Source organism: Sminthopsis crassicaudata, chromosome 3, assembly GCF_048593235.1.
Source record: "Sminthopsis crassicaudata isolate SCR6 chromosome 3, ASM4859323v1, whole genome shotgun sequence".
NCBI classification, from domain to species: Eukaryota; Metazoa; Chordata; class Mammalia; order Dasyuromorphia; family Dasyuridae; genus Sminthopsis; species Sminthopsis crassicaudata.
Window position 1 is genome coordinate 299,074,092 of NC_133619.1, and position 24,168 is coordinate 299,098,259.

General features: G+C 36.3%; 1 protein-coding gene across 5 annotated transcripts in view; it reads left to right on the forward strand.

The window, feature by feature from the left end:
- The first annotated feature begins 7,169 nt into the window (after positions 1-7,169).
- Positions 7,170-24,168, forward strand: part of RPS6KA3 (ribosomal protein S6 kinase A3) — a 91,164-nt gene continuing 74,165 nt past the window's right edge. For 2 of the 5 annotated variants that reach the window (XM_074300937.1, XM_074300938.1), the window contains exons 1-2: positions 7,170-7,320; positions 21,800-21,856. In XM_074300937.1, coding sequence (XP_074157038.1) covers positions 7,225-7,320; positions 21,800-21,856 — 153 coding nt within the window. In that variant the 5' untranslated portion in view covers positions 7,170-7,224. Of the gene's footprint in view, positions 7,321-8,380; positions 8,685-9,794; positions 9,954-21,799; positions 21,857-24,168 lie in introns of those variants that run through there. The other 3 variants (XM_074300939.1, XM_074300940.1, XM_074300941.1) reach the window with 2 other exon arrangements.

Here is a 24,168-nt window from a genome sequence, read left to right on the forward strand (position 1 = left end):
AATTCTTTCATCATTTCAGAGATTAACTGAGAAACAGCATGGTAATTAGAGAACTAGCTAAGAATCAGAAAGAGAGGTTCAAATCCTGTCTCTGACCCACACTAGTTGTTGTTCATCTGTTTTTTTAAGGAAATCTAATGAAAGCACAGGGTGATGTCTTGACTTGCTTATGAATTGGATTTAAATGAAGCAGAGTTGTACAAATTCATCAGTCTCAACCTGTCTACCAGACTAAAAGTCCAGTGGCAAAACAAAAGTCAGAATGAGTGGTAATGGAAGATGATGCAGTGGATGACCTTGGCATTTTCAATGCCTGAACAAGTTCTTAGCTCTGTGCTGCTTTAGCTGCCTTTGTGGCTACTGGAACAAATTGCTCTCATCTGCCCAGCATGTGAAGACACTGGTTGGATGACCCTGAGAAGTCACTTAACTCCTCAATGCCCCAGGAAACTTTCTAAGAAGAATTTTACTCAGAAGGAGTTCCCCATACAGATGAGATCACAAGAGAGGGGAGAGAGAAATGAAATACTTACCTCTACTTGACTACAAGGATGACATAAATAAATTATAAACACAAACTTCTTTTACTTGTTACAACTGGTTCATGACATTTCCTGCTTCTAATTTCAATATATTTTATGAAGTATGTTTCTCAGAATTCTCTAAGGGCTTCTTTATCTTGGGTCCTGCAAAATTAATCCTTCATCCTTCAATTTAAAAGTGTATGGAGATGGCTACATTTACAATTAGCTGCAAATACAATTATTTGCTTTAGATTTTATAAGAAAAAGAATAATTGCAAGTAAGAAATCTCCCAACATTTTAACAAAATACCACTTTATATGATTTTTTAAAAATCACTTGGAAATGAGATGTTTTTTTAAAAATGTGATTGATATTTTTTTAAAAATGCTACATTTACCATTATGATACTATTGCAATTTGTTCCTCCTAGTGATGATGGTTTTATATTGCTCCATATACACACTTTTTTGCTGTCTTCCTTAGGACAGAAGGCTCATATTTTTATGGAGACAATTGAGGTTTGGGATTCAGTCTGCAGCCATGCAGTAGAACATAATGTGATCTTATGGTGGTTCTCAAGGGCCTTTCATTGAGATATGGTTGCAGGATGATTTTAAAAGCAAAAGGGAGGGAAAACACATTTGGATTTTTAAAATCATATTTTCCCACTGCAAATTCTAATCAACATTAAAAAACCCACAAAAACAAACATTAAAAAAGATTTCCTAGGTACAATTTCTGTAAGTGGTTTGTTTGGTTTTGTTTTTTTCTCTTAAAGTAGCAAGAGAAAGGGTGGCTCATGGGGCCTTTTGTCCCACCACCAAAGTCGTTTGTGGAATGAAAAAGAGAAAGAGAGAGAGACAGAGAGAGAGACAGAGAGACACACAGAGAGAGACAGAGACAAAGAAACATACAGAAAGACAGAGAGAGAGAGAGAGAGAGAGAGAGAGAGAGAGAGAGAGAGAGAGAGAGAGAGACAGAGAGAGAGAGAGAGAGAGAGAGAGAGAGAGAGAGAGAGAGAGAGAGAGAGAAAGAGAGACAGAGAGAAGAAAGAGAGAGAAGAGAGAGAAACAGAGAGAGAGACAGAGAGACAGAGACAGAGAGTTTTACAAGCAGAGTTAAATTGATAGGTGGAGAAATGAATTGTTGATCAGATGAATTACCCACACAAGGAACACATTGTATTGTCTACTCGCTTAATGTTATTACAGCTGTGTTTAATTTCAATTTGAAATGGGAAATATTTTTCCTATGTATTATTTCCCTCACATGAATTAACATTTACTAACAAGAACATTTAGTGAGAACTTTCTACTCTACTAAAATGAATGCTAGAGGAAAAATATTGGATTATTAAAACTTCCAAAATGATTTCACCATTCCTTGTCAAATCTTAAAGTCCCATAATTCTTTTCTACCATGTCACTCTGAAATAAAATAATATCTCTTAGAACTTTTTAGAAAGCAATCTCAAGAAGAAAATATTTTATTTTTCAAATTTCCTATCCTTTCTCTTCTTCCTAAGCAAGTCAGTCTCAGGTAAAGTTGCTTACTTTGAATTATACTTAGGTGAGCTTATTTGGATGGCTATGTAAACAAAATTTTGGTCATAGTCCATAATCATTTACATTTCAACAGATGTTGCAATAAAAACAGAATAGTAGGTCATATGGCATGCTATTTTAATTTGAGCTTTTGTAGTCTATCAGGTGAAATCATCTTCAGGCATCACTCACAAAATTATTTAGTATTAGACACAGATACATGGCTTATAGTAAGCACTCATAGGTAAAACCAGACATTTCATTAGGGTGTGTAATCCAAGGAAATTTTATTCTAGGCATACATTTATTAAGTACTCAAAAATAAAGGACAGTTTTATTCATCAAACTAAAGAAGCCAAAACTTAGATAAACTTATTTTTAAAATTATACTTTAATAACAAGACACCAAATATCAATTTTAAAAAACATTTGGATGTATGCCCACCCAAGAAGCTCACTTATACTTTTAATTAGTGCACATTTATTAGATAAATGAATGAAAAAAAAAGGACAATGTACATCACCTATGGCATGTTTTCTTTTTGATTTTTTACCATAGTACTATGCCTTAAGAAAGGGAAACTATATTTAATGAAAAAATAATACGTTGTAGTGAATAAGTACTTGAATTCCATTTTAAACGTAGAATTTTTAAATTTCTGAAGAAAGCAAAAGGAAATATTCCAAATGTAAATAGAACTTCTTAAATTTGCCATTACATTTAGTTTTTTTTAAAAATACATGTTATTTACATTCTTCCAGGTTCCAACACATAGAATCATAGACTTTTAGAATTCGAAAGAACTTAAAAAATAATCATTTTCTTTATTTCTGAAAAAGTATGGATTTTTTAATAAACCATCTAAAAATGCAGATGCAAAGATAATACTTATGAACTTTATTCATTTAAATAAGAAACATTTTAAAACTTTCAAAGAATAGTCCAAATGTATACTTTACCATTTTCTTTCTTAAGTAATATTGAAGAGGTTCAAAGGAAAAATTAAATTTCTGATAAGATTATGTTTCCATGCATTTTAAGCTAGTATGTACTTACAAATTAAGGACAAAATTTCAAGCAGGATGATATAATAATGATGGTAATGGCTAATCTTTATTTAAGATTGTAAGGTTAGGAAAATGTTTTACAATATTATCTCATTTCATCCTTACAACAAACCTGAGAGGTAAGTATTATTGTCTTCAACAAATGAGGAAACCAAGGCATATAGGAGTTAAGTGAGTTGACCAAGATTACACAGTTTATCACAATTAGCTGGATTTAAAGCCATATCTTCCTGACTCCAGATTCAGTGCTCTACCCACTACACCACTTACCTGTCTCTAATATAGTAACTAAGTGTGTTGGACCTGAAATCTGGGTTGATTGAATTTGAATTCTTTCATTCAACCCTGAACAAGTCACTTAATCTCTGGCTGCCTCAGTTTCTTCATCTGTGAAATGAGTGACTGAATTTGTTAACCATTAATGTCTCTTCTAGCTCAAAATCTGATACTATTAAATCTTTTCCCCCTTTTTCAGAGGAACAGTTAGTAGTAGTGATTACAGTTTTCTTTTGTGAAGAATAAAAGATGTTTCAAATTATATAAAGAAACAGAAAACTTGTGAGAGATGAGATGATTATTTCTTAACTTTCTAAATTGTGACAAATCTGTACATTGTACAGCTGTGAATTTGGATTTATATGAAGTAGAGATTGAGCTATGAGCCATAGTTAGTCATCTTGAACTTGTCCAGACTGACGTAATTCTACTTTTGAACAATGTTAAATAAATGCACATTTAAACTATGTACAAAGGTTATAATTATAGCAGGAAACTAGTGGGGGTGAGGGAGGTTAAGTCTGGTTGTGCTGTCATGCATTGGGAATGATTTCTTGGAAACCTATTCCATAATTTCTAGTGATGTTTGCAGTTATTCTAAGCTGCAATTTCAAGCAATAACTTTCCAATATTATGCATGAGTAGGTGGGAGAAATTGAGGGAAGGCAACTAATGGGGGCAATATTAAGGTGGGGGGAGGTGAAGCAATTGATTCAGTTCTTATTTTCACTTTGAAAAGAACTTTTTAAAAAAGGACCAGAATATTGGTGGAATGTAAGATCATTAAACCGCAGAAGGATAGAGTGTGTTTTATTCAATGAAAGAAGTAGAAGCTTGGAGTGTATTCCTTGCCAATTTTTCTTTGCCAACACTACATTCAGAACCATTTTCTACCAATCAGTATAAGTTAACCCTGCTTAGAGCAAAATTGTCAGCTGTCATTTAAAATAACAGCTCTTTTTGATGACCCTCCAAAGAAATTTTTCTCAATCCTTACATTTTTTTTTTGCTTAAATTTACCCAACTAAAGAAGGTACTGCTATAAGAGTTAACATTTAGTGTTTTAAATTGTGTAAAGCACTTTACATGTTATCTCATTTGATCATAATCTGTGCTAAAATTCAAATGAATAAAATATTTTACACCTGTCAATAAGAAATGTAAGTTATTGAAGGTAGGATCAGACCTTAGAGATGACTTTATCCTCTAATATAGCCTTCTTGGTTTTTTTTTAATATCAAGTAAATCAGACTAACAAATATTTATTGAGTGTACAGGTAGCAAGCTATTATTAGCAACTTATTTAATATTTAATGCTAGGTACAAGAAATGACTCATCCATTGATCTCATACAAGTTTATCAAATACTTTTCTGTCAAAAAATTCTAGCATTTTTCATTTCAAAATAAATAAAAGCTTGAAATTGTATTTGTTGTTTTTTTTTAAGGTAAACTTTAAGAAGCTAATGTCCATGATATTATATATTCATCAGTTTTATTAGCCATGTAGTACTATTTTAGTCAACTAAGGATAGTGCACTGGAACATTACTCACAGGTTTGCTATTAATTTGCCAGTTGTCATGAAGCATAAGATAGCATGCTTACTGTGTTTTCATTTGTTATGTAGAATAGTAATGTTTTACAATATGTTTGGAGGAAACACACAAAAAACTTCATGCTTAAATGCAAAATAATAACATGTCATCTCAATCTGTTTGTCCTCAACCTTCTGCATGACTTAATTATCACACAAGGATGATTTACTATAACAAATAAATTCAAATTGCTTTCTTTCATTTATTCTATAAGCCACTGTAATCATAGCATTATAAAAACATAGAATTCAGTGTAGACTTAGAGATTGTCTAGTCCAATAGCTTTTTTTTTTTTTTTACACTTGAGGAAACAACTAGAAAAGTGGAATAATTTACCCAAAGATACAATACATGAACAGATTGAGGGAGATGGGAGAGAATCACACCTGTGATTTGATAGATGTAAGGGGGAGTTTCCAGTGAGGAATCCCTCCCTACTAATAGAGAAGAACAACTGCTCTGCAATTTATAGTCTTACAGAAATCTTAGAGGATCACTGAGAGAATAAATGAGCTGCAGAGAATAACCCAGCCAGTATGTGTCAGAAGTGATACTTAAACCCAAATCTTCTTCACTTTGCCTAAGGTGGGATTTCTACCCACTATAATATGCTGCCTTCTATATTAGATATTATATCCAATATTTTTCTGTCCCACACTTCCCTTTATTTATTTATTTGGTGGATACAAGAAGAACTGGTTGATCTGTGGAAAGGATCTTGTTTAGAATAAATAAAGATGTACTAAGCATATGAAATTCAGAGATCATGGGGTCAGAGGGGACCTTAGAGGGCAGAGTCCAGTCCTCCCCTTCATTTTGCAGAGAAGGAAACTGAGACCACCAAAAAGCTAAGTGATTTGTTCAGCATCATTTATCCAGTTAATAAGTATCTGAGAAAGTCTTTGACCTTGGTCTTTCTAACTCCAGTCCAGCACTTCTATTTAACATTCATCTTTACTCTGCCCCAACTATCCAGATCAGTATGGATGGAAAAGGAAAAAGACAAGGGAGGACGGTGGTACTAATATACACAAAACTACTTGTACTAATTATATCTTTTAGATATTAAGGTAAGATACAGGTATAGGCCACTATCTGCCTCTAGTCAATTTTGCAGTGTTGTCAAGGAAAGAGCAAATAAAAAACTTTTAAAGCTTCCAAAAGTTGAGTGGTTGCTTTGTAGTCGGGTCAGCTACAGGCTGGTGGCCAAAGGGCTTGCTTATCTCGATCTTGCAGTTGTGACCACATAATTATAGCGTGAGCTGAGGACTGATGAAGTTGGGGGAGGGTGGTGGAGAGAATGGAAAGAAGATAATAAACATCTAATACCGATTAAGGATGAAGGAAGAAAAAGAAAATCCGTAGTTCATGAAGTACCTCGAGTACTGGTTTGCTTTATATCCTCGAGACTAACCAGTTAGGAGCCAGTTTTCCTAGGAACGCTGAAAATGGTGCTTCTCTTCGTTTATTCTGAAACCATCTTAGTAATGCTCGACACCTGTTAGCAAACTCTAATTAAACTCTTACCTGCTTTAGAAAGAAAGTTTTAGCTTGTCTGGTATTCGAAGCCAAAAAGCAGATTGATTCTTTTGTGTTAAGTGAAAGGGAACATCCCCCTACCCCCCAAGCCGACAAAGGACTAACCTAATATATGAAATGGCTTCTGGCATAGTGCGTGGGTGGGGAAAAAGGGAGTTTTGCTTGGGAAGGAACTGAGGTGATTTTATTGAAAACAATGGCACCAGAGAAATAAATGGATAGACTGCAACTGTGGCTTGTTCTTTCAAACATTTTTTCCTCCTTAAAGGATAGTTTGTAACTTCCGTTGCCTTTCATTGTATAGGTAGTGTTACCTTTATACACATCTGTGGGAAAAATTTGAAAGTTTCTATACCCTGAACTGAACTAGGTAATTACACGTGATTCATTTATATGTGATAGGACTTCTTCCAACCCTGGCATTTCAGATTTTTTTATTATTATTTTGAATGCTTTTGAGAGAACATTTCTAGTAGTATTCGATTAGTTACAATGTGGTCCTTCCTCTTTATGGCAGAAGGGGGAGTCAGACCCTCTCTGTCCTCTCCAGTATCACTCACTCCCATTTACTCCGCCCCCAACCAGACCTACTTTCTAATCTCATCTTTTATTTTAAATCAGCGGAATGATAGGAGCCCCATTCTTTCTGCCTACAAGATATTTTTAATAACTCCCTATGCCGACTTCTTTGGAGGGTGGCAGGATCAATTCATCTCGTGCTTTCCGCCTTCGTGGAAGAATATCACCCTCTTCTGTAACGCCGACCAAAGTAGTAAGCCTTGGGCTGCAAAAAATCGGAGGAATGTCGGGTTGGGGAGGATGCTGTGGGGGTTATGAGAGACGGGGGCTCAAACCTGAGTCCTTGTGGACCAGAAGGGTTCAGGCTGGCTGTCTAAATTTCGAATTTCGGAAATTTCGCTTTGGGAAGAGTAAATTCTTTTAAGAAAAACCTGAAAAAGCTAGGACCTCAAGAGACCCCCAAAACATCCTTCTCGGAGGCCTCTCTAGAAACCAGGGGATGGGGCAGATGCTCGGCATTTGGAACTGTACGGAGAATGGGATGCTCTGATTATTCTTCCGTGCTGTGTACACCACACACAGTAATAGTTTGTTTTATCATGAAAAACGTAGCCAGAGGTTTTTCTTATGCTGTGGGGTCAAGGTCACTTGCACAGGGTTGGTCAGCCTGTACAGCGCCTCTTCTGCGAGACGCGGTCCCGGAGGAGGCAGACGGACAAAAGTGACAAACTGCCCCGGGATTTCCTCCCGCCTTAGAGGGGCGACCAAAACCTCCGGGATAATGTCATTCTCCCGTACGCTACACCCTGCTCTTACAGTAAGAGGGTTTCCCGGTCTCCCACACCTTCCGGTTTAGAAGCATTTGCCCCTTCCTCCTTTTCCTATCCATCCCACTCGCGCAACACCCACTTGGTTTCCCTTAGTCTCACCCCGCCCTAGGGTTGGGAGAGGCCAAGAAGAGAAGGGGAAGGAGGAAGACGGGGGGGAGGGGGAGGGAAAGGGGCAAAGAGGCGGAACCAGAGGGCGTGGCCTCCAAGGCCCCGCCTTTTCAGGGGGCTGCGCACGGCGGCCCGAGCCTCGCTCTGAGGGACAGGTATCGTTTAGGCGCCATGTTGTGAGCGGAAGTGGGGGAGCGAGTGGCGGCGGCGGCGGCGGCGGCGGTGGCGGCGGCGGCGGCGGCGGCGGCGCAGGGAAAGGGATCGGGGCCGGGAGGAGGAGGAGAAGGAGGTGGAGGAGGAGGAGAAGGAGGAGCAGCAGCAGCATAGTCGGCGGCGGTAGCGTTAGAAGGAGGAGGAGGAAAAGAAGAAGGAGCGATCCGCACAGACAGCGGCTGCGGCCACTGTCTCGCCGCCCGCCTGTGCGGGCGCCTTGCCGGGAGAGTGCGGCGTTTGGAGGGGGTGTCGGCCCCCGTGCCTCCCCCCTGGGGTCCCGCGGCCGCCGCGCGCCGGGGCTGTGGGGCTCAGGCGCCGGAGCAGGATTCCCCGAGAAGGAGGAGGCGGGAGAGGAGGAGGAGGAGAAGGTGCCGGCGGCTGCGGGTCCGGGGGGAAGATGCCGCTGGCGCAGCTGGCGGACCCGTGGCAGAAGATGGCTGTGGAGAACGCGAGCGACAGCGCTGAAGTGAGTAGGGGGCTGCCCCCGGGCGGGGGGCGGGGAAGCCCCTCCGCTTCCAGCCCCTTCCCTTTTCCCTCTCCTCTTGCCGGCGCCTCCGGCTCCTTTCCCTTAGCTCCCTCCCCCGAGTGTCCGCAAAGTCGCTCTTCCTTCCTCTCCCGTCCGAGATTCCGGGTTGGGTTACTTGTTTTGTGGGTGTGTATGTGTATTGTACGTGTGAGTGTGTGTGTGTTAATTTCTCCTCTCCCCCCCCTCCCGCCTCCTCACCTCATTTCAGGATGGGATAGTTATTTTTGTTTGAGGTAGCTATGCAGGATTGGAATTTTGGGGGGATGTTTCTTTCCATCCGATGGTTTAAAGGTACCGGAGTAGGGGTGCATTTAAATTCATCTAGTCTTAAGAATGGGGAAGAGTGGGTGAGCGGAGCTCCGACCTGGAGTTGGGAAGTTTGACCCTGGCTGGGTGCACTGGATTCCCCGGGACGTCTGAGCTTTTTGCCGGAGTTGGGTTTTTTGGTGGGGAGTAGTTGCGGGTAGGGGACTGGTGGCAGCGTAGAAAAGAGGGCTATTTGCAGGGGAAAGGCTTTTGTTCCGATTGCCCCTCGGCTTTGTGCCCCGCAGGGTTTCCTCTGGCCAGGTGCCGGAGAAAGCTGCTGAGAAGATTTTCGCCTCTTGCCGCATTGGTGACTTGTGCTGCAAAGGAGAAAGTTGACTCTTAAGGGCTCTTGTATTCTTTTTGGGCTACCCCGCCCCCACTCCTTGCATCAGTTTCTCAGATCTTTGACCTGGAGTTCCCTGGCCCTTTTGAGTTTAACCAGTTTCCTGTCGCTTTCGGGTGGAAAGTGCTGGGTAGTGGTGGAGATATGAATGATATTTGTATAGAAACTGCATCTGCGATGAAGTAAATTCTGCTTTCCCACCATGGGATCAAGTGACCGTCATTCAGTTTTCCTGTGCATGCACTTTTTGGTCCGTGTCCTTGTCTGCAGCCTACTACTTACGTTTCTCGCCCGTTTGCTGTCGCTGTCCCGGGATCAGCTCTGCAGTAGCTAGAATAGTGGGAACGAGGAGAGTTCTGAGCCATTATATTATCACTTATGAGTGAGCGGGTTCCTAGTTCCGGATAGCGAGGCGTCACTGCTCATCCGCTCTTTGCTGCTGCTGCTTCTCTGGTCTTTTATACGTGCTGCTGACTTTGGGAGATTATGGGATTGTGCATGTGTAGTAGTTACTGACTGACCCCATTTCTAGAAAGCATGACTGAAATGCGGGGGGATGTGTAAGTGATGTGCTTGGTGTAGCAGCAGTTTTGGTCAATGCCGATCTCCGCAGTAAGAGGGACGTGTTGGGTTACAGGTTACGTCAGGGTGACCAACCGTAGTTGAATTTAATCCCGAATGGGACATTTGTATTCTTCGGTTTGTGAAGGGGGGAAGGGAATAGATACTAGCATAATTTCCGTGTCTGGTTTCCCCCCCAGTTATTTCCATTGCTATAAAATATTCATTGCACACTTGTTTGCTCAAAAACAAGTCTTGTTTTAATAATACTGACTTTGAGCACATTTTATGACTTGAATCACACTTTCACCTAGAAAAGAGAGGTCTTAAGGATTGGCTACAGTATTAATCTTAAATAGAATTTATAAAGTATGAGTAATTTTGGCAGTGTTTTAAAAATACATGATCACTTAAGCCATTTTAAATCTGATATCCTTATCTCTTAACAAGTATTATGAAAAATTTATTTTATTTTTTAAAATTTTTATTTATAATTTTTCACAGTATATATGCATTAGTAATTTTTTTATAAGATTATCTCTTGTATTCATTTTTTCCAAATTATCCCCTCCCTCCCTCTACTCCCTCCCCTTGATGACAGGCAATCCCATACAAAAAATATATTTTCAAGAAGACCTTTTACTATTTGCCTGGTTTTTACAGAATTGTGTGTCATTAAATTGTTCAAGGACAGGCAATCTGCTTAGCTGCAATGTCAGTTTTTGAAAAAAAAATTATATAGAACTTTGTTTTTAGGTGTATGTAAACTAACATTAACAAACTCAATCCCTGTGTGATCTAGATATGATGATTTCAGTCATAAAAGCTTCATTTAAAATTTTCAAATATGTGTTAAATGCTAATTTTATCTTATTTCTAGTAAACTCTTGATAGAGATTTGGAATTTTTCAGAAATCTTGACTTTTCCTGAAGGATTTATGCGAAAAATCTATTGAAAAGTTAAACACTTGGTTTAATTTAGTTATTGTCATGTTTTCTAAAAGTAGGCACATAGGATCATTCCGTATTGCTTTAAAAATAATTTTTTCTTGAAATTCTTCCACAAGTTTTTAATATTAGAGGTTGGGCTTTAAATATTTAATCTCATAAATTCTCAGAAGTTAAAAACTAGGTCAGCCACTCACTATTTAGATTAGAGCATGATATATAGGAGAGAGAGTGATAAACCTTTAGAAAAAACCTCCCATCCTTGCCACTTGAGCTCTTTAAGTTTGAGTTTTTTCCTTTAAAAAAATATGTATAATAAACCATTTTACCTAACTCAAAAATTTGTAACCATAAACCACCATATAAATATTAGCTCTTATTATTACAGTGTGATGGCTTTCTTTATGATAAAGCCAGTGTTTAGTGCTTGATTTATCATTAGGTTTTTCATTATGGTTTTCATCTGGACATCCAGTGATTTTCAGGTATATTTATTCTGATGCAGAGTTGGACTCATGGGTACAAGGATTTTCATTCAGTTGTAATACTTTTCTCCTCCATATACTCTGTACATTCATTTTGGAAAATAAAGGACCAAATGTTAGCAACCTATTACACACACACACACACACACACACACACACACACACACACACACACACACACACACACACACACACACACACACACACACACACACACTTTATATAGTGAAGATACAATAACAAAATGCAGTGGTTTTTTTAAACCAAGAGAAAGGTTTTATTATTCAGCCCAGCATATATTAATTCCTACCTGAGACACCCAGTGGTATTTGTGCTGGAGACAAAGTATGTTTATTGTTAAAACTTTCACAAGTCAAACATGGGAAGTAAAGAAAGTACTATTTAGCATTAATAAATAGAAAATAAGATTATTTAGTACATACTGGAAAAAATTACTTCCAAAATGGTTTATAATGATTAGAGGTGACAAATTCATTGAATTATTATATAAAATGAACATCTCTTTGAGGATTTAAGAATAATCATATTCTTCCAAAGGTAAATATGACAGGAGATTTCTCCAGTGTCCTGAAACCCTTCTTCTAAGCCTTTATATTCCATAAGTTCCAGAATGGTATCCAGACTATTCATTTGTTATGTTTCATTTTCAATACATGACTGCCCTGTTTTTTCTTGATAGATGCATTTCCTCCCTAATATCCGTTAAGTCCACTTCTTTCGTTTAAATCATCATTTGGAAATATGTTGCAACCTCTTTGCAACCACTATATACCTCTTCAGTGATATATTCTTTGCCTCAAACAAGCAAACAAACATCACCTATTTATTTAGCACGAGGCACTGGTTATTCAAAGGCAAAAAATGAACTAAATTTGCCCTATTTTGTGAAACAGTGTAAACTCAGAAAATGAAATATAAAAATATTCAAAATAGCTTTTTGGTCTTAGGTACTTGAGGATCATTATATACCTACTGGGAGAAGTAGCACCTGAATTTAACCTGGAAAAGTAGGCTTAAACCATATAACAAAAGAGTTTATATTTTTATCCTAGAGATAAAAAGGACCTACTGGAGGGTTTTTTTGTTTTGTTTTGTTTTTAAGCAAGAAAGTTTATGTTCAAATATGCTTTAAGAATATCAATTTCTCAGCTGAGGGTGCACTGGTGAGACCAGTTAGAGGTGACTGTTACTGTAATCCAGAAGAGGAGATGAGGGTCTGAACTAGAGTAATGGTTTTGTGAGTACAGAGAAGATAAATGTGAAATATATTATGGAGGTAGAGGGGGAAGGGGAAAAAAAGTATTAAGTGCTTAAAATTACTACACTAAGTTCTGTGAACAAAAATACAAACAAAAAGAAAGATTGTTCTTTCCCCCAGGAAACTTATGTTCTAATTGGGGAAGTCAGTCCACAAAAGGGGGAACTAAAAGGGTGAAGGGCTGGGATTTGATATCTAAAAGTTTGCAGTAGTTCCAGGAAGGGAATAAAGGTTTACCTGGACCATTGCACAAAATGAAGTACCCTGGTAGGAATTCACTTGTGAGAGAATGGAGCAGGTCTTAAAGAAAGACCCCACGTTTGTTGGATGTTCCAAGAAAAATAGATGCCAATAGCCCAGGGAAGTTTCTGGATAAGACAGCTGCATAAGCATAGTTTTGAAATCTAGACTTTAAGAACAGAACCTGGAAGAGAAATTTAACAATTTTTGGCAACTGATTGGATGAGTACTGAAGGAGAGAAAAAAAATTGAAGATAATTTCTAGATTGTAAATCTAAGTAATTTGAAAGAAGGTGGTCCCCTAAACAGAAACAGTAAAGTTTAGGAAAAATAGTGGATTTTGGAAGGTAATGATTTTTGGAGGTTGTAGTATTCTAAGATGAATCATATGGAGAATATGTTTAAAGCATGAAAAATATTTGCAATTGAGATAAATTTGGGTTTATTAGAACTAAATTTCCTAAAGGTAATCCAATCTCATCCTATTAATTTCTGGGTCAAATTTACTGACCTTTGGCAGTGTTTGCCTAAGATGTGTGTTTTGATATGCTAACTCAAAGAACTGATCTTCCAAGTGTACTTGTAAGCAATTTTCATCTCTTTAGTTTTTTTGTTTGTTTGGGTTGTTGATCTTGCCAGTTTTGAATTATTTTGACTTTCTGAAGGAGGCCCTGTGATGACCTGGGGCTTAATGCAATCAACACAATGTCATTTGCAAACAGAAAGATCTGAAGGACCTCACACTCTCTCCAACAATTTTTTGGGCTCCATATCTCTTTGCTTTACCCTTTGCTTAGTATGAAAGGAAATTAATTCTTGAGTTTACCATGCATATTTACATATAATGTAAAAAATTGATTTTTCACAAAGAATTTTTATTAGATACAAAATTTCTTTGTAATAAATTGTTTAATGTTTATCAGAGTATTCTAATTAGTGAGGTCTTTGTTTCTGTTTTTTTGTCAACTACTTCTGAGTTGCAGTTTTGAAGAGTATGGTATAAAGTATAGAGAAATGACCTTGAAGCCAGGAAAATAAAGTTTAAATCTTACTTTGGAGACGTATTAGTATTATGACTCTGGGCATATCCTTTAACCTCTCTTATGACCCTAGGCCAGGTGCAACTTAATTGGTAGAGGAAATTCCTAATTTAGAACTTTAATGAAATCACTGGCTCAGTTTCTCTGTCTCTGTCCTCAAGTTTTTGAAAGAGATAACCCATATATCAAATTCAGTTTCTTGCTTTGGATTTGATTGAGAATGGGATTGAGGATTCTGGTTCATAGAAATGAATTGTGATTTTAAAAAAGGATTAAAGTCTGTAAATGAAAATAGTAAATGCTTCTTCAGCAGTATATCAAAAATTTTGCAACTTAGTTGATTGAAAATTAGTTTTGAGTTTCTGGTTTTTGTGGAGATTAATGGTGCATCTTTCATTGATTATTGTCATTGATTTATTTTTCGAACCTAATTTATTTTATTTTCGTCATGAGTTATTCATTCACCTATCTCAAATTTTTCAAATCAATGGATTAATTTTCCTTTTTCAATCTTTTTCCTTCATTATTCTCTCTAAAGATGTTTTCAGAAGCACTACTATTTTTGGAATATTTTTATTAGGGAAAAAAACCTAAATATTACTTATATACCTTTGACAAGTTTGGTGTCCTCCAGATGGAAACCCCTAATGTAGATTAGTCACTTTATTTTACATATGATAAAGCTAAGCTCTGGATAATTGAAGAGATTTGCCTTCGACTACACAACAGATTATAAATGTAAGGTTTTCATTTTCTATAGAAAATATGTTTAGGATAGTCTGTTTATATATTTGATTTTTATAACAGATAATTTTGTAAAATCAGTGTAAAATTGAAATTGTGATTAATAGACAACCTCTCTACTTGTCTGAAATTCAATGCATATAATTCACACCTCTCCAATAATTTTTAATTAATTTTGTTATCTCAGGAATTCCTTTTATTGTCATAATCTTTTGTCATTTCATCTTTATGCCAGACCATATCTAATCCTCAATTCTTTTCCAGGCCATTTCTCCTAGACAGGCTACACACTCTCCTCCATTCCCCCTTCTGACCTTTTGGTGAACCATTTCAATTATACTCATCTCTTATCTCAAATCCCTTGCCCCCAATGTGTCTGCTGCCTTCACTCCTACTCAAGTGCTAATGTATAAAGCACTTCTCCACTCAAGGAAGAAAAAAATCATGAGCCTATGTTGACTAAATCCACTACAGATTTGTTATATGATTGGCTGAGTCCTCAATGCAGCATGGCAATCCTTTCATACCTCCCTAATTAACTCACTTTCCTACTTAGCACAGTACCTTTTGAAACCTATCATTCCTAAATTCTCTGATAGCTCTTCTTCCCTCTCTCTTATTTGAGACCTTAACTCATATTTCACTGAAAAATTTAAGTCCATTCATCAAGAACTCCCTCTTCTTCCCTTTTCATCTTGTATCATTCAGTATCTCTTTTACCTCTATGTCACAAGAAGGGGTAATTCTTGCTGTAGCAAATCTTTCTGCATCCCCAAGAAATTCCATTTAATCCTGCCTTTTCTGGCAGGTTGCTCCTCTCATTCCCACTCTTTTTCTACTGACTGCTTCCGTGCCATATATAAAAATATTTGTCTCCCCCTCATTCTCCAAAAATCCTCATACAAACTGTTATTTTACATCTTTTCCTCATTTCATTCCTCATAAATTCAAAAAAAAAAAAAACAACAACACCAAAAGCCCCCCAAAAAACCCTATCATCAGTGCCTCCACTTCTTTCTTCTCACTCTAACTCCACAATCTAGATTTCAGCCTTCCATTCACATTGTTCTCTCTGAATTGTTCTTTCCAAAGTTACCAGTGGTCTCTTAATTGCTAATGGCATTAATCTTTATCCTTTTTGACCTCTCTGAAGTCGTGACATTGTCGATCACCATCTCCTTCTTGATATTTTATTCTCTAGGTTTTTGTGACATTACTTTTTCCTGGTTCTCTTACCTGTCTGACTGCTCTTTCCTCAGCCACCCTTTCTGGATCTTCTTGTAGGTTACCCCCATAAACTAAATATTCTTTAAGGCTTTGTCCCGCATTCTTTTCTTTCAATATGCTGTTTCATTTGGTGATCTCAACAGCCTTCCATGAATTCAGTTATCATCTCCATATAGATAACATCCAGATTATTTGTCCAGTTTCTAACCTTTTCCCCTAACTCTAGTCTTGCACATCCCATTGACTGTTGGACATCTCAAACTAAGTGTCTTGTAAATATCTTAACTCTATATGTTCAAAACTGAACTTGATTTCTTCCACCTCTTCCCTCCCCCCCCCAAAAAAAACCTACCTTGTTTGTCCAAGATACCACTTTTTCCAGTCATCTAGGCTTAAAGATTAGGTGTTATATGTTCCTTATTCTTTCCTCTCCCCAACCTCTCTCTTGTCAAGTTCTATCTATCAATTTGATCTTTGTAATATCTCCCACATATATTCCCTTTCTCTCCTCTGACACTACCACTATGCAGTGTATAATTTCATCATGTCATGCCTGGACTATAGCAATAGCCCTCTGGAAAATCCTTATAACATGGCCACTTTCTGCCTTTCTGGTTGTCTTCTGATGCTGAAAAAAATAAAATTCTCAAGGCAAAGGAAAACTATTTCTATGAGAAGAAAAGAATAAGATTTATCTCAAGATCTATATGGATAAATAGCCAATTCACCAGTTTATTTAGATTTTTAAGAAGAAATATATAAAAGATGGAAGCAAGGTCAAGTAACTAGCAATAAAAATAGTATGAGGAATACCGAAGTTCAGAATGAACTAAGGTTTCTTACAGAAACCTAACAACAACAAATAGGGGGAAAGAAAAGAGTTAGTCATGGCAGAAGAAAAAAGGGGATTCCAACCCTTGCTTGGTCTGGATGGGATAATGGTAACTGACAATAGAGAAGTCAGAAATGTCCAGTGCTTGTTTTGCTTGTTTTCTCTGTTTAGAATGACCTTTGCACTGGAAATGACAGAACAAAAATGAGTAACATGAAATTGATACCCAAGATAAATAAGGAAATTAGCTGCCCTTCATGAATTCAGGTCACCTGAATAAACTACATTCTTAGGTGCTGAAGAAATTAGTGGATATGATTTCTGAGCTACAGTAATATTTAAAGATCATGGAAAATGAGGTTGGTAACGCAAGATTGGAAAAGGGCAAATACCCCACTTAAAAAAAAAAAAAGAGGGAAGATGAACAAATCTGTAAACTATAAGCCATTGAGTGTGATTTCCATTCCTGAAAAATTTTTAGAACAAATCTTTAAAAAGATGATTGGCGAACATCTCAAAAAGAAAGTAGTGATTATAAAGAAATGCCATGGACAATCAAGAATAAGTCATACCATTCTAAATAATAATTGATTAAAGAATATGAATAGGCAGTTTTCAGAAGAAATCCAATCTGTCTATAATTATAAGGGGGAAATGCTCCAAATCACTAATAAGTAGGGAAATAAAGCAACTGAGGTTGTATTTTGTTTCTATTGGATTGGCAAAGTTGGGGGAGGGAAGAAAATAAGCATTGGAAAAACAGGTACATCAATAATAATAATAAATTGTTCATGGAGAGCTGTGAATTGTTATAGTCATTTAAAAAATATTTTGGAATTATTCTCAGAAAATTACTATCATATCCTAATTTTAACATACATTAAATAGAACTAAGAGAGTACACATCAATTGGGAATTGGCTGAACATTTGAATCCATGACATACAGTATAGGTTGAAGGAATTGGAGAAGTGTGGAGAAGCAAAGATGTTACTTGTTAGTAAGTATTTGAAGGTCTTTAATTTTAAGGAAGGATTAGCCCTGTTGTTTAGCCCAGAAGGCTAAACAAGGAGCCATAAAGAAAAGCTGCAAAGAAGCAAATTTAAGCTTGCTGTCAGGAAGTTTATCCAAAGCTATCCAAAAGTGGAATGAATTGTGTTTAGAGGTGGTGAATTTCTCAGCCTTGGAGGTCTTTAGATGGATGCCAAAAGGCTACTTGTTGGGTATGTTAATATGTTGAACCATATGGCTGCTGAGATTCCTAACTCAGATATTGTGCTTCATTAATTACCATTCTTAGATTCCTATGTATTAAGTAGCTCTCATCCCTCCACCTTGTTTACAAATACATTGTGAGTTTTATAGAGTCCTATGGAACGTGTACATTTAAAGCTGGAGGGGGGTGGAAGAGGGGAGAGGAGCATAGCTTAGATAGCTGAGTGGAGAGTGCATCAGCCCTCAAGTCAGGAGGACCTGAGTTCAAATCAAATTGATTTTACTGTCTGTGTGGCTTTGATCAAGTCACTTAGTCCCAATTGCCTCACAAAAAATTAAAATTAAAAAAAAAAATTAAGCTGGAAGGCATTGTAGAAGCCATCTCATTCAACTCCCTATATGGTCTGTTCCAGCTCTAAATGAATACTACTGACCTTTCGAAGTATTTTCAAACCATCCCTTTAAATATGCTCTAAACATATGCCAAAAAGCAAAGTCAATTTTACTGACCTGTAATTAAAATGTCCTACCCTCTTCCTCTGTTTTTTAGACAAGTGTTACATATGGTTTTGTGTATCTTCAGATGAGCAGCATTTCTCCTTTTATCCATGTTTCTTCAAAGATTTCTGACAGTAATTGTTCAGCAATCATATCCATAGGTTCTTTAAAGACTCTTGGAGGCAGGTAGATAGAGTCAGAATATGTTCTGTGAGATTTATGGTCACTTCCTTCCGGGGTTTTGTAAAAAATTTTCTTTATCAGACTGTTCTTTTTAATTAATCAGAATCTTATCTAAAGGTTCCACTCCATCATTTCCTCTGCTGTTGGAAGAAGTACATTTTCATCATTAAGAGAAGTCAAGAATTTATCAGCTGCTTTGCTTTTAATGGAATGTTCCAGCAGATACCTGAGTTGTTTCTTTCACATCACTGTTCTTTGTTACCTCCTTTCAGCTTATCTTTTTCCCCCCTAAAACTCATCATTTTCTCCTCCTGCCTAGATCTCAGTAGTTTTTGCTTTGTTTTGTTAGTGTGGTTTTCGTTAGTTTAGAAGGCTCCCAGGTTAGTTGAGGAAACTTACATCTACCAGTGCAAATCTCAAATTGAGATTTCACTGACTTTGCTCCCCCTCACTTTTTATGTCATTCCCATCTCCTGAATCCACATTTTCACTAGTTGTTTCTTATGCCTGTGAATTTCTTCCTCATCTCCATTTCCTAGCATGCCTTGTGCCCTTAAATTGTTCAGCATTCAGTATTATTCCCTCAATTCATTCAAGTCTCAATTAAAAATCCTATCTTCTTCAGGAACCCTTTTCCAGACTTCCTTAATGCTAGTGTCTGCACCTGAGATTATCTCTTAATGTATTCTGAATGTATCTTATTTGTACTAATATTAATTGCTAGTGCTTTAATGTTTACAAAGCTCTTTACAAATAATCTCATTTTAGCTTCACAACAACATTAGTGGCAGGTGCTGTTATTATCATGAGGTTAGGAAACTAAGGAGACAGATTAATGTTTGAAGCAGAATTTTAATTCAGGAATCTCACTTTAGATCCAGCATTCTATCCACTGTATCACCTAGCTCCATCTAGTTTGTTTACTTTATTAGACTGGGAGCTAGCTCTCTTTAGAGCAGAAATCAACTTTTTTTTTTTTTTTTTTTTTTTTTTTTTGCCTTTCTTTGTATCCCTAGCTCTTAAGCACTTAATAAATATTTGTTCACTTAGCTATTTTTCCTATGTTATATTTACCATTCTTTGTGATTGATGGCTTAAAAGATGTTTCTCTTTTGAATGTGCTCATACCATATTGCCTGGCATATTGTAGGTTCTTAATGAATATTACTTGACTGATATGTGTGGAAAGTTTTTTTCTCTTCTTCGTTTTTATTTAAAAGACTATTGATCAGGTTTGCGTGTCTCTAGACAAATGCATTTTTTTATAAATCTTATTTCGTTTATTCCATCCTTGACCAAATTTTTACCATTCCTGTATTTCATATTATAACCCATAAATTAAACTTCACTTTTCAGATATCCTTTTAATTAACTGTGTATTTCCTATATCTCTTTTTCTTCTGAAACTCTTACCTTTAATCAGCAGCAAATAATAAAAATACACCTGTACCCCTAAGTTGTTGACTTTGTTCAACATTCAGTATTAGTCAGACATATCATCCTTTGCCTGATTTTGTCCCCCCATCTCAAGATGCTATTGCTTTTTCCTTTCTCTATTTAAATCTATTTATTTTATTATTCCTTTCTTCCCCTTTCCCAGTGAAAGCTTCATATGGACTGAGCTATTTCATTTTGGTTTTGTATTCCCCAATTGCCTAGTGTATCTTAAACATAGTAGGTACTTAATTATTGCTTGTTTAATTAAATTGTTTTTATTCTTGAAAATTCCAGTTCAAGTGCATTTTCCCATAGGAAAATTTTTATAATTGGTTAATTGCTGAAATATCATTCAGTTAAAGTGTTGAGTTCTCAAATCTGCTTGGTGACCTCATCAGCTATTATGGTTTTAATTAACATCTCTAGGCACTTGATTCCCAGATCTCATTTTTTCTTCTCAGCTCCATCCTCACATCACCTATTGCCTATTGGACATCTCAAATTGAATGTCCCTTAGATATCTCACTCAATATATCCAAAAGAGAACTCATCTCCACTCCCCATTCCCTAGTCCTTTCAATCTACCCTTACTTTTGAGCTTCTTGATATCTATTAAAAAGGTGCTATCATTCTTTTAGTCATCTAGGTTTTCAGTCTCAAGTTATCTCTGACATTACACCCTCCCTAATCCCATATATCCATCAGTCACCAAATCTTACTGATTCTGCTTTTGTAATATCTGCCACATTTGTCCCCTCTCTCTATTCAGAGATACCACCCACCTTAGTAAAGATTAATCACATCTCTCCTGGACTATTGTAATAGCCTTTTAATTGATTTCCCTCTCTCAAGCCTTTTTCTTCTTCAATCTGTATTCTACCCATCTACCAAATTGATTTTTCCAAAGTACATGCCTTTACCATATTGCTCCTTGCATATCAATACAACTTGTCATTTAAATCCTTCACAACCTAATTCCAACCTATCTTTCTAGACTTGTTTTATATTATTCCTTATCATGTATTCAAAAGTCTAGTCAGACTGTCCATTTTTGCTCTTTCTCACACATGATAATAGCATTTATATAGTACTTTATGACTTGCAAAGAATCTTATATGTTTTTTTCAGACATTGTACTTTCCCTCATTAGAGTCTTTTCATTGGCTATTCCTCATTCCTTAAAAGTATCCTTGTCAGTTCTGTCCCTTAGAAACCTTTGTTTCTTTCAAGCCTCAAACAGGAGCCACCTTCTTCTACAAGAAGTTTTAATTGATTTCCACTTCTCTCCAGTTATTGGTGTCCTAATCTCATTAACATATATTTATTTTGTTTTATAAAGTTATATGTGCTTTTATATACATATTGTTTCCTCTTGATAGATTGTAAGCTCTTTAAAAGTAGAAACTTTTATTTTTGTCTTTGAATCCCAATCATTTAGCATAGTTGGTATTTGATAAATGCTCGATATTTGGCTAATTGCCGTCATTTATAATAATGCTTCTGTAGGAAAATGCATTTCGAATTCCCAACAATAATTTCAAAACAAATTTGTGTAACATAGCCAATGAATTCACTGGAACCACCACATAATATAGTTTTTTGTCATTTAAGCTGTAAACTTTTGGGGAGAAAAAAAAAACTTACCATATATTCCCACATATATTTTAACTGAATTGAGAACTGTTTTAGTAACATTATATTTGGTCCCCTTTTCACAGAATGGGCAGCAAATTATGGATGAGCCTATGGGAGAAGAGGAAATTAATCCACAGACTGTAAGTAAAACTCACCTTATTAAAATTTAGCATAGGTAATTAATAAATCATCACTAGCTTTAGTTAGTTTTAATTTGAAAGAAGGAAATTCCAGGATTCAAAATTACAAGTAATATTGGTGATATATTATATAATGGTGGTAGTGGTGGTGGTGGTAGTGGTAGGAGGAGAAGGAAGAGGAGGAGGAGGAGATGATATTGTTCAAACATTTTTCCGCCCTGTACAGGTATGAGTTTACCGCTCATTAGCTGCAGAATAGAAACTTGAGTTTAAAACAGAAGCTTTTGTCTCCAGGTTTGGAGTTTCTTTTTAAAAATCCATGTCTCATAAGTTTTTAAAAAATGTTTTGTGAAATTATCTAGCTGATTTTGATATAAAAATTAAATTATTTGTTTCATGTTATTCATTACTGACTTAAAATTCAGTGTTTAAAAAGTTCAAACTGATCATAGATTTGTAAAAAAATAAATAAATGTCTGATATACTGGTAAATTTTTTTTCTCATCGAATAAACATTATTATGGTATGATAAACTAAACACAAAACTCAGGTCAAAAATCCTGAGGCCCAGTTCTGGATTGACAAAAGTAGATGACTGCCAGAAAATTATTTCACTTCTTTGTGCATTGGCTTCTCCATCTGTACAATGTCATTAGTAACCTATAATGGGATTGTGAGTAATGTGCTCTGTAAACCTAAAGTGCTGTTAGTATGCTTTCTTTATAAGAATGGTAAAGAATGTCTCTTATACATATTTCAGAATCATAGACATTATCTTGAAAGACATAACAACAGAATTTTATTTGATATCCTGATTATAATCGAGGCATAAACAAGGGGACATATATGCTTGTTTAGTCATTTTTCAGTCATGTCTGATTCTTCATGAACCCAACTCATTTTACATCTGAGGAAACTGAGACAAATAAGTTTGTGATGTGTCTAGGGTCACACACCTATTAAGTGCTAAGGCCAAGTTTGTACTTAGATCTTCCTAATTCCAAGCCTAGTACCCTATCTACTGAGCCACCTAGCTGCCCCACAAAGGCTTGCTGGGAGTGTTTGCCATTATCATGGAAAATGGTCAATGCTTTATCCTAAAATAAAAGGTGTTTTTAAAAGAAGGATGACACTAGCTAATGTTTCTGTTTGCAGATGGCATTGTACTGATGACATTGTAATATTTGCAGAGCCTTCAAAATGAGATTTATGTTCAATCAAGAGTTTGGCCTAACTCTTCATACAGAAAAAGCTATGTGAATAAAGAATACTTCTTGTCCAAAACTGCTTGGTGGACAGCTTATATGTCTCATTGCCAGTATATATCTCATTTACAGACAATTGTAATTGTCTGTATATATTTCAGTTAAAATATAGCTAAACCTAGTATTAAGTTGAAGTATTCCAAGAAGAATAAGCTGAATTGTTTTGAAAAATGTTGCATTGCTTTTAATGTGACCCCAGTATTTTCCCTGAAATAAAGATAACTTCTTTTAACAGTAATATTGTTCTTAAGATTACTACATGGCAGTAATCATGGAAACCTATATTCTCCAAAGAATTAAATTTGAGGGTCACCTAAAGCTTACAATCATGGTTCCTAGTGAGCATGAGTAATCTATATTATTTTATCAAGATTTGATCAAGAGGAATGATAAGGAATGTCATCAAAGAGATGTGTGACTGGGGGAAAAAAGGTGAGCTGGAGACAAGAAAAATAAATTATGGAAAACCCACATGTTCTCTTAAAAGCTTAACTACATCAAAAGAAATAGACTACCATACTGGGCCCAGGCTTATAATCAATCCATTGGGGGAAAAGAGAATGGAATCAAGGATCTTTTGAAGAATTGATCTGAACAAGAAGGGATGCCTCTTCATTAGGAACTGAAGTGAAGAAAGAGATGATAGATGGTGACAGAGGGATAGAGGGATATAAAATATGGAATCTTTACTTCAAAAAAGTAGATCTGATTTTTTACTCGAATTTTTTTAGAGAATAAGCTGCTAAATTTTCTGTGGTTCTTAATATAAAAATGAATTTTTCCCATCTTTTTGTTGGTAGGCTTCTGCTTACACATTTTTCTTATTGCATCCATTACAAATGTACCAGAATTATTTTTGAGTAGATAAAGAAATTAATACTTGGAGCCTCTTACAGTTGAGCCATGGTATATCTTCTGCACTTTAGTGGAATGTATTCAAGGTTTGGCTATAGGGGGATTAGATTAAAAAACTGAAGTATCTATGACTTTGAATGAGTCATAGTGTCTCTGAACCTCAATCATCATTAATACAATTACAGAGTTGAA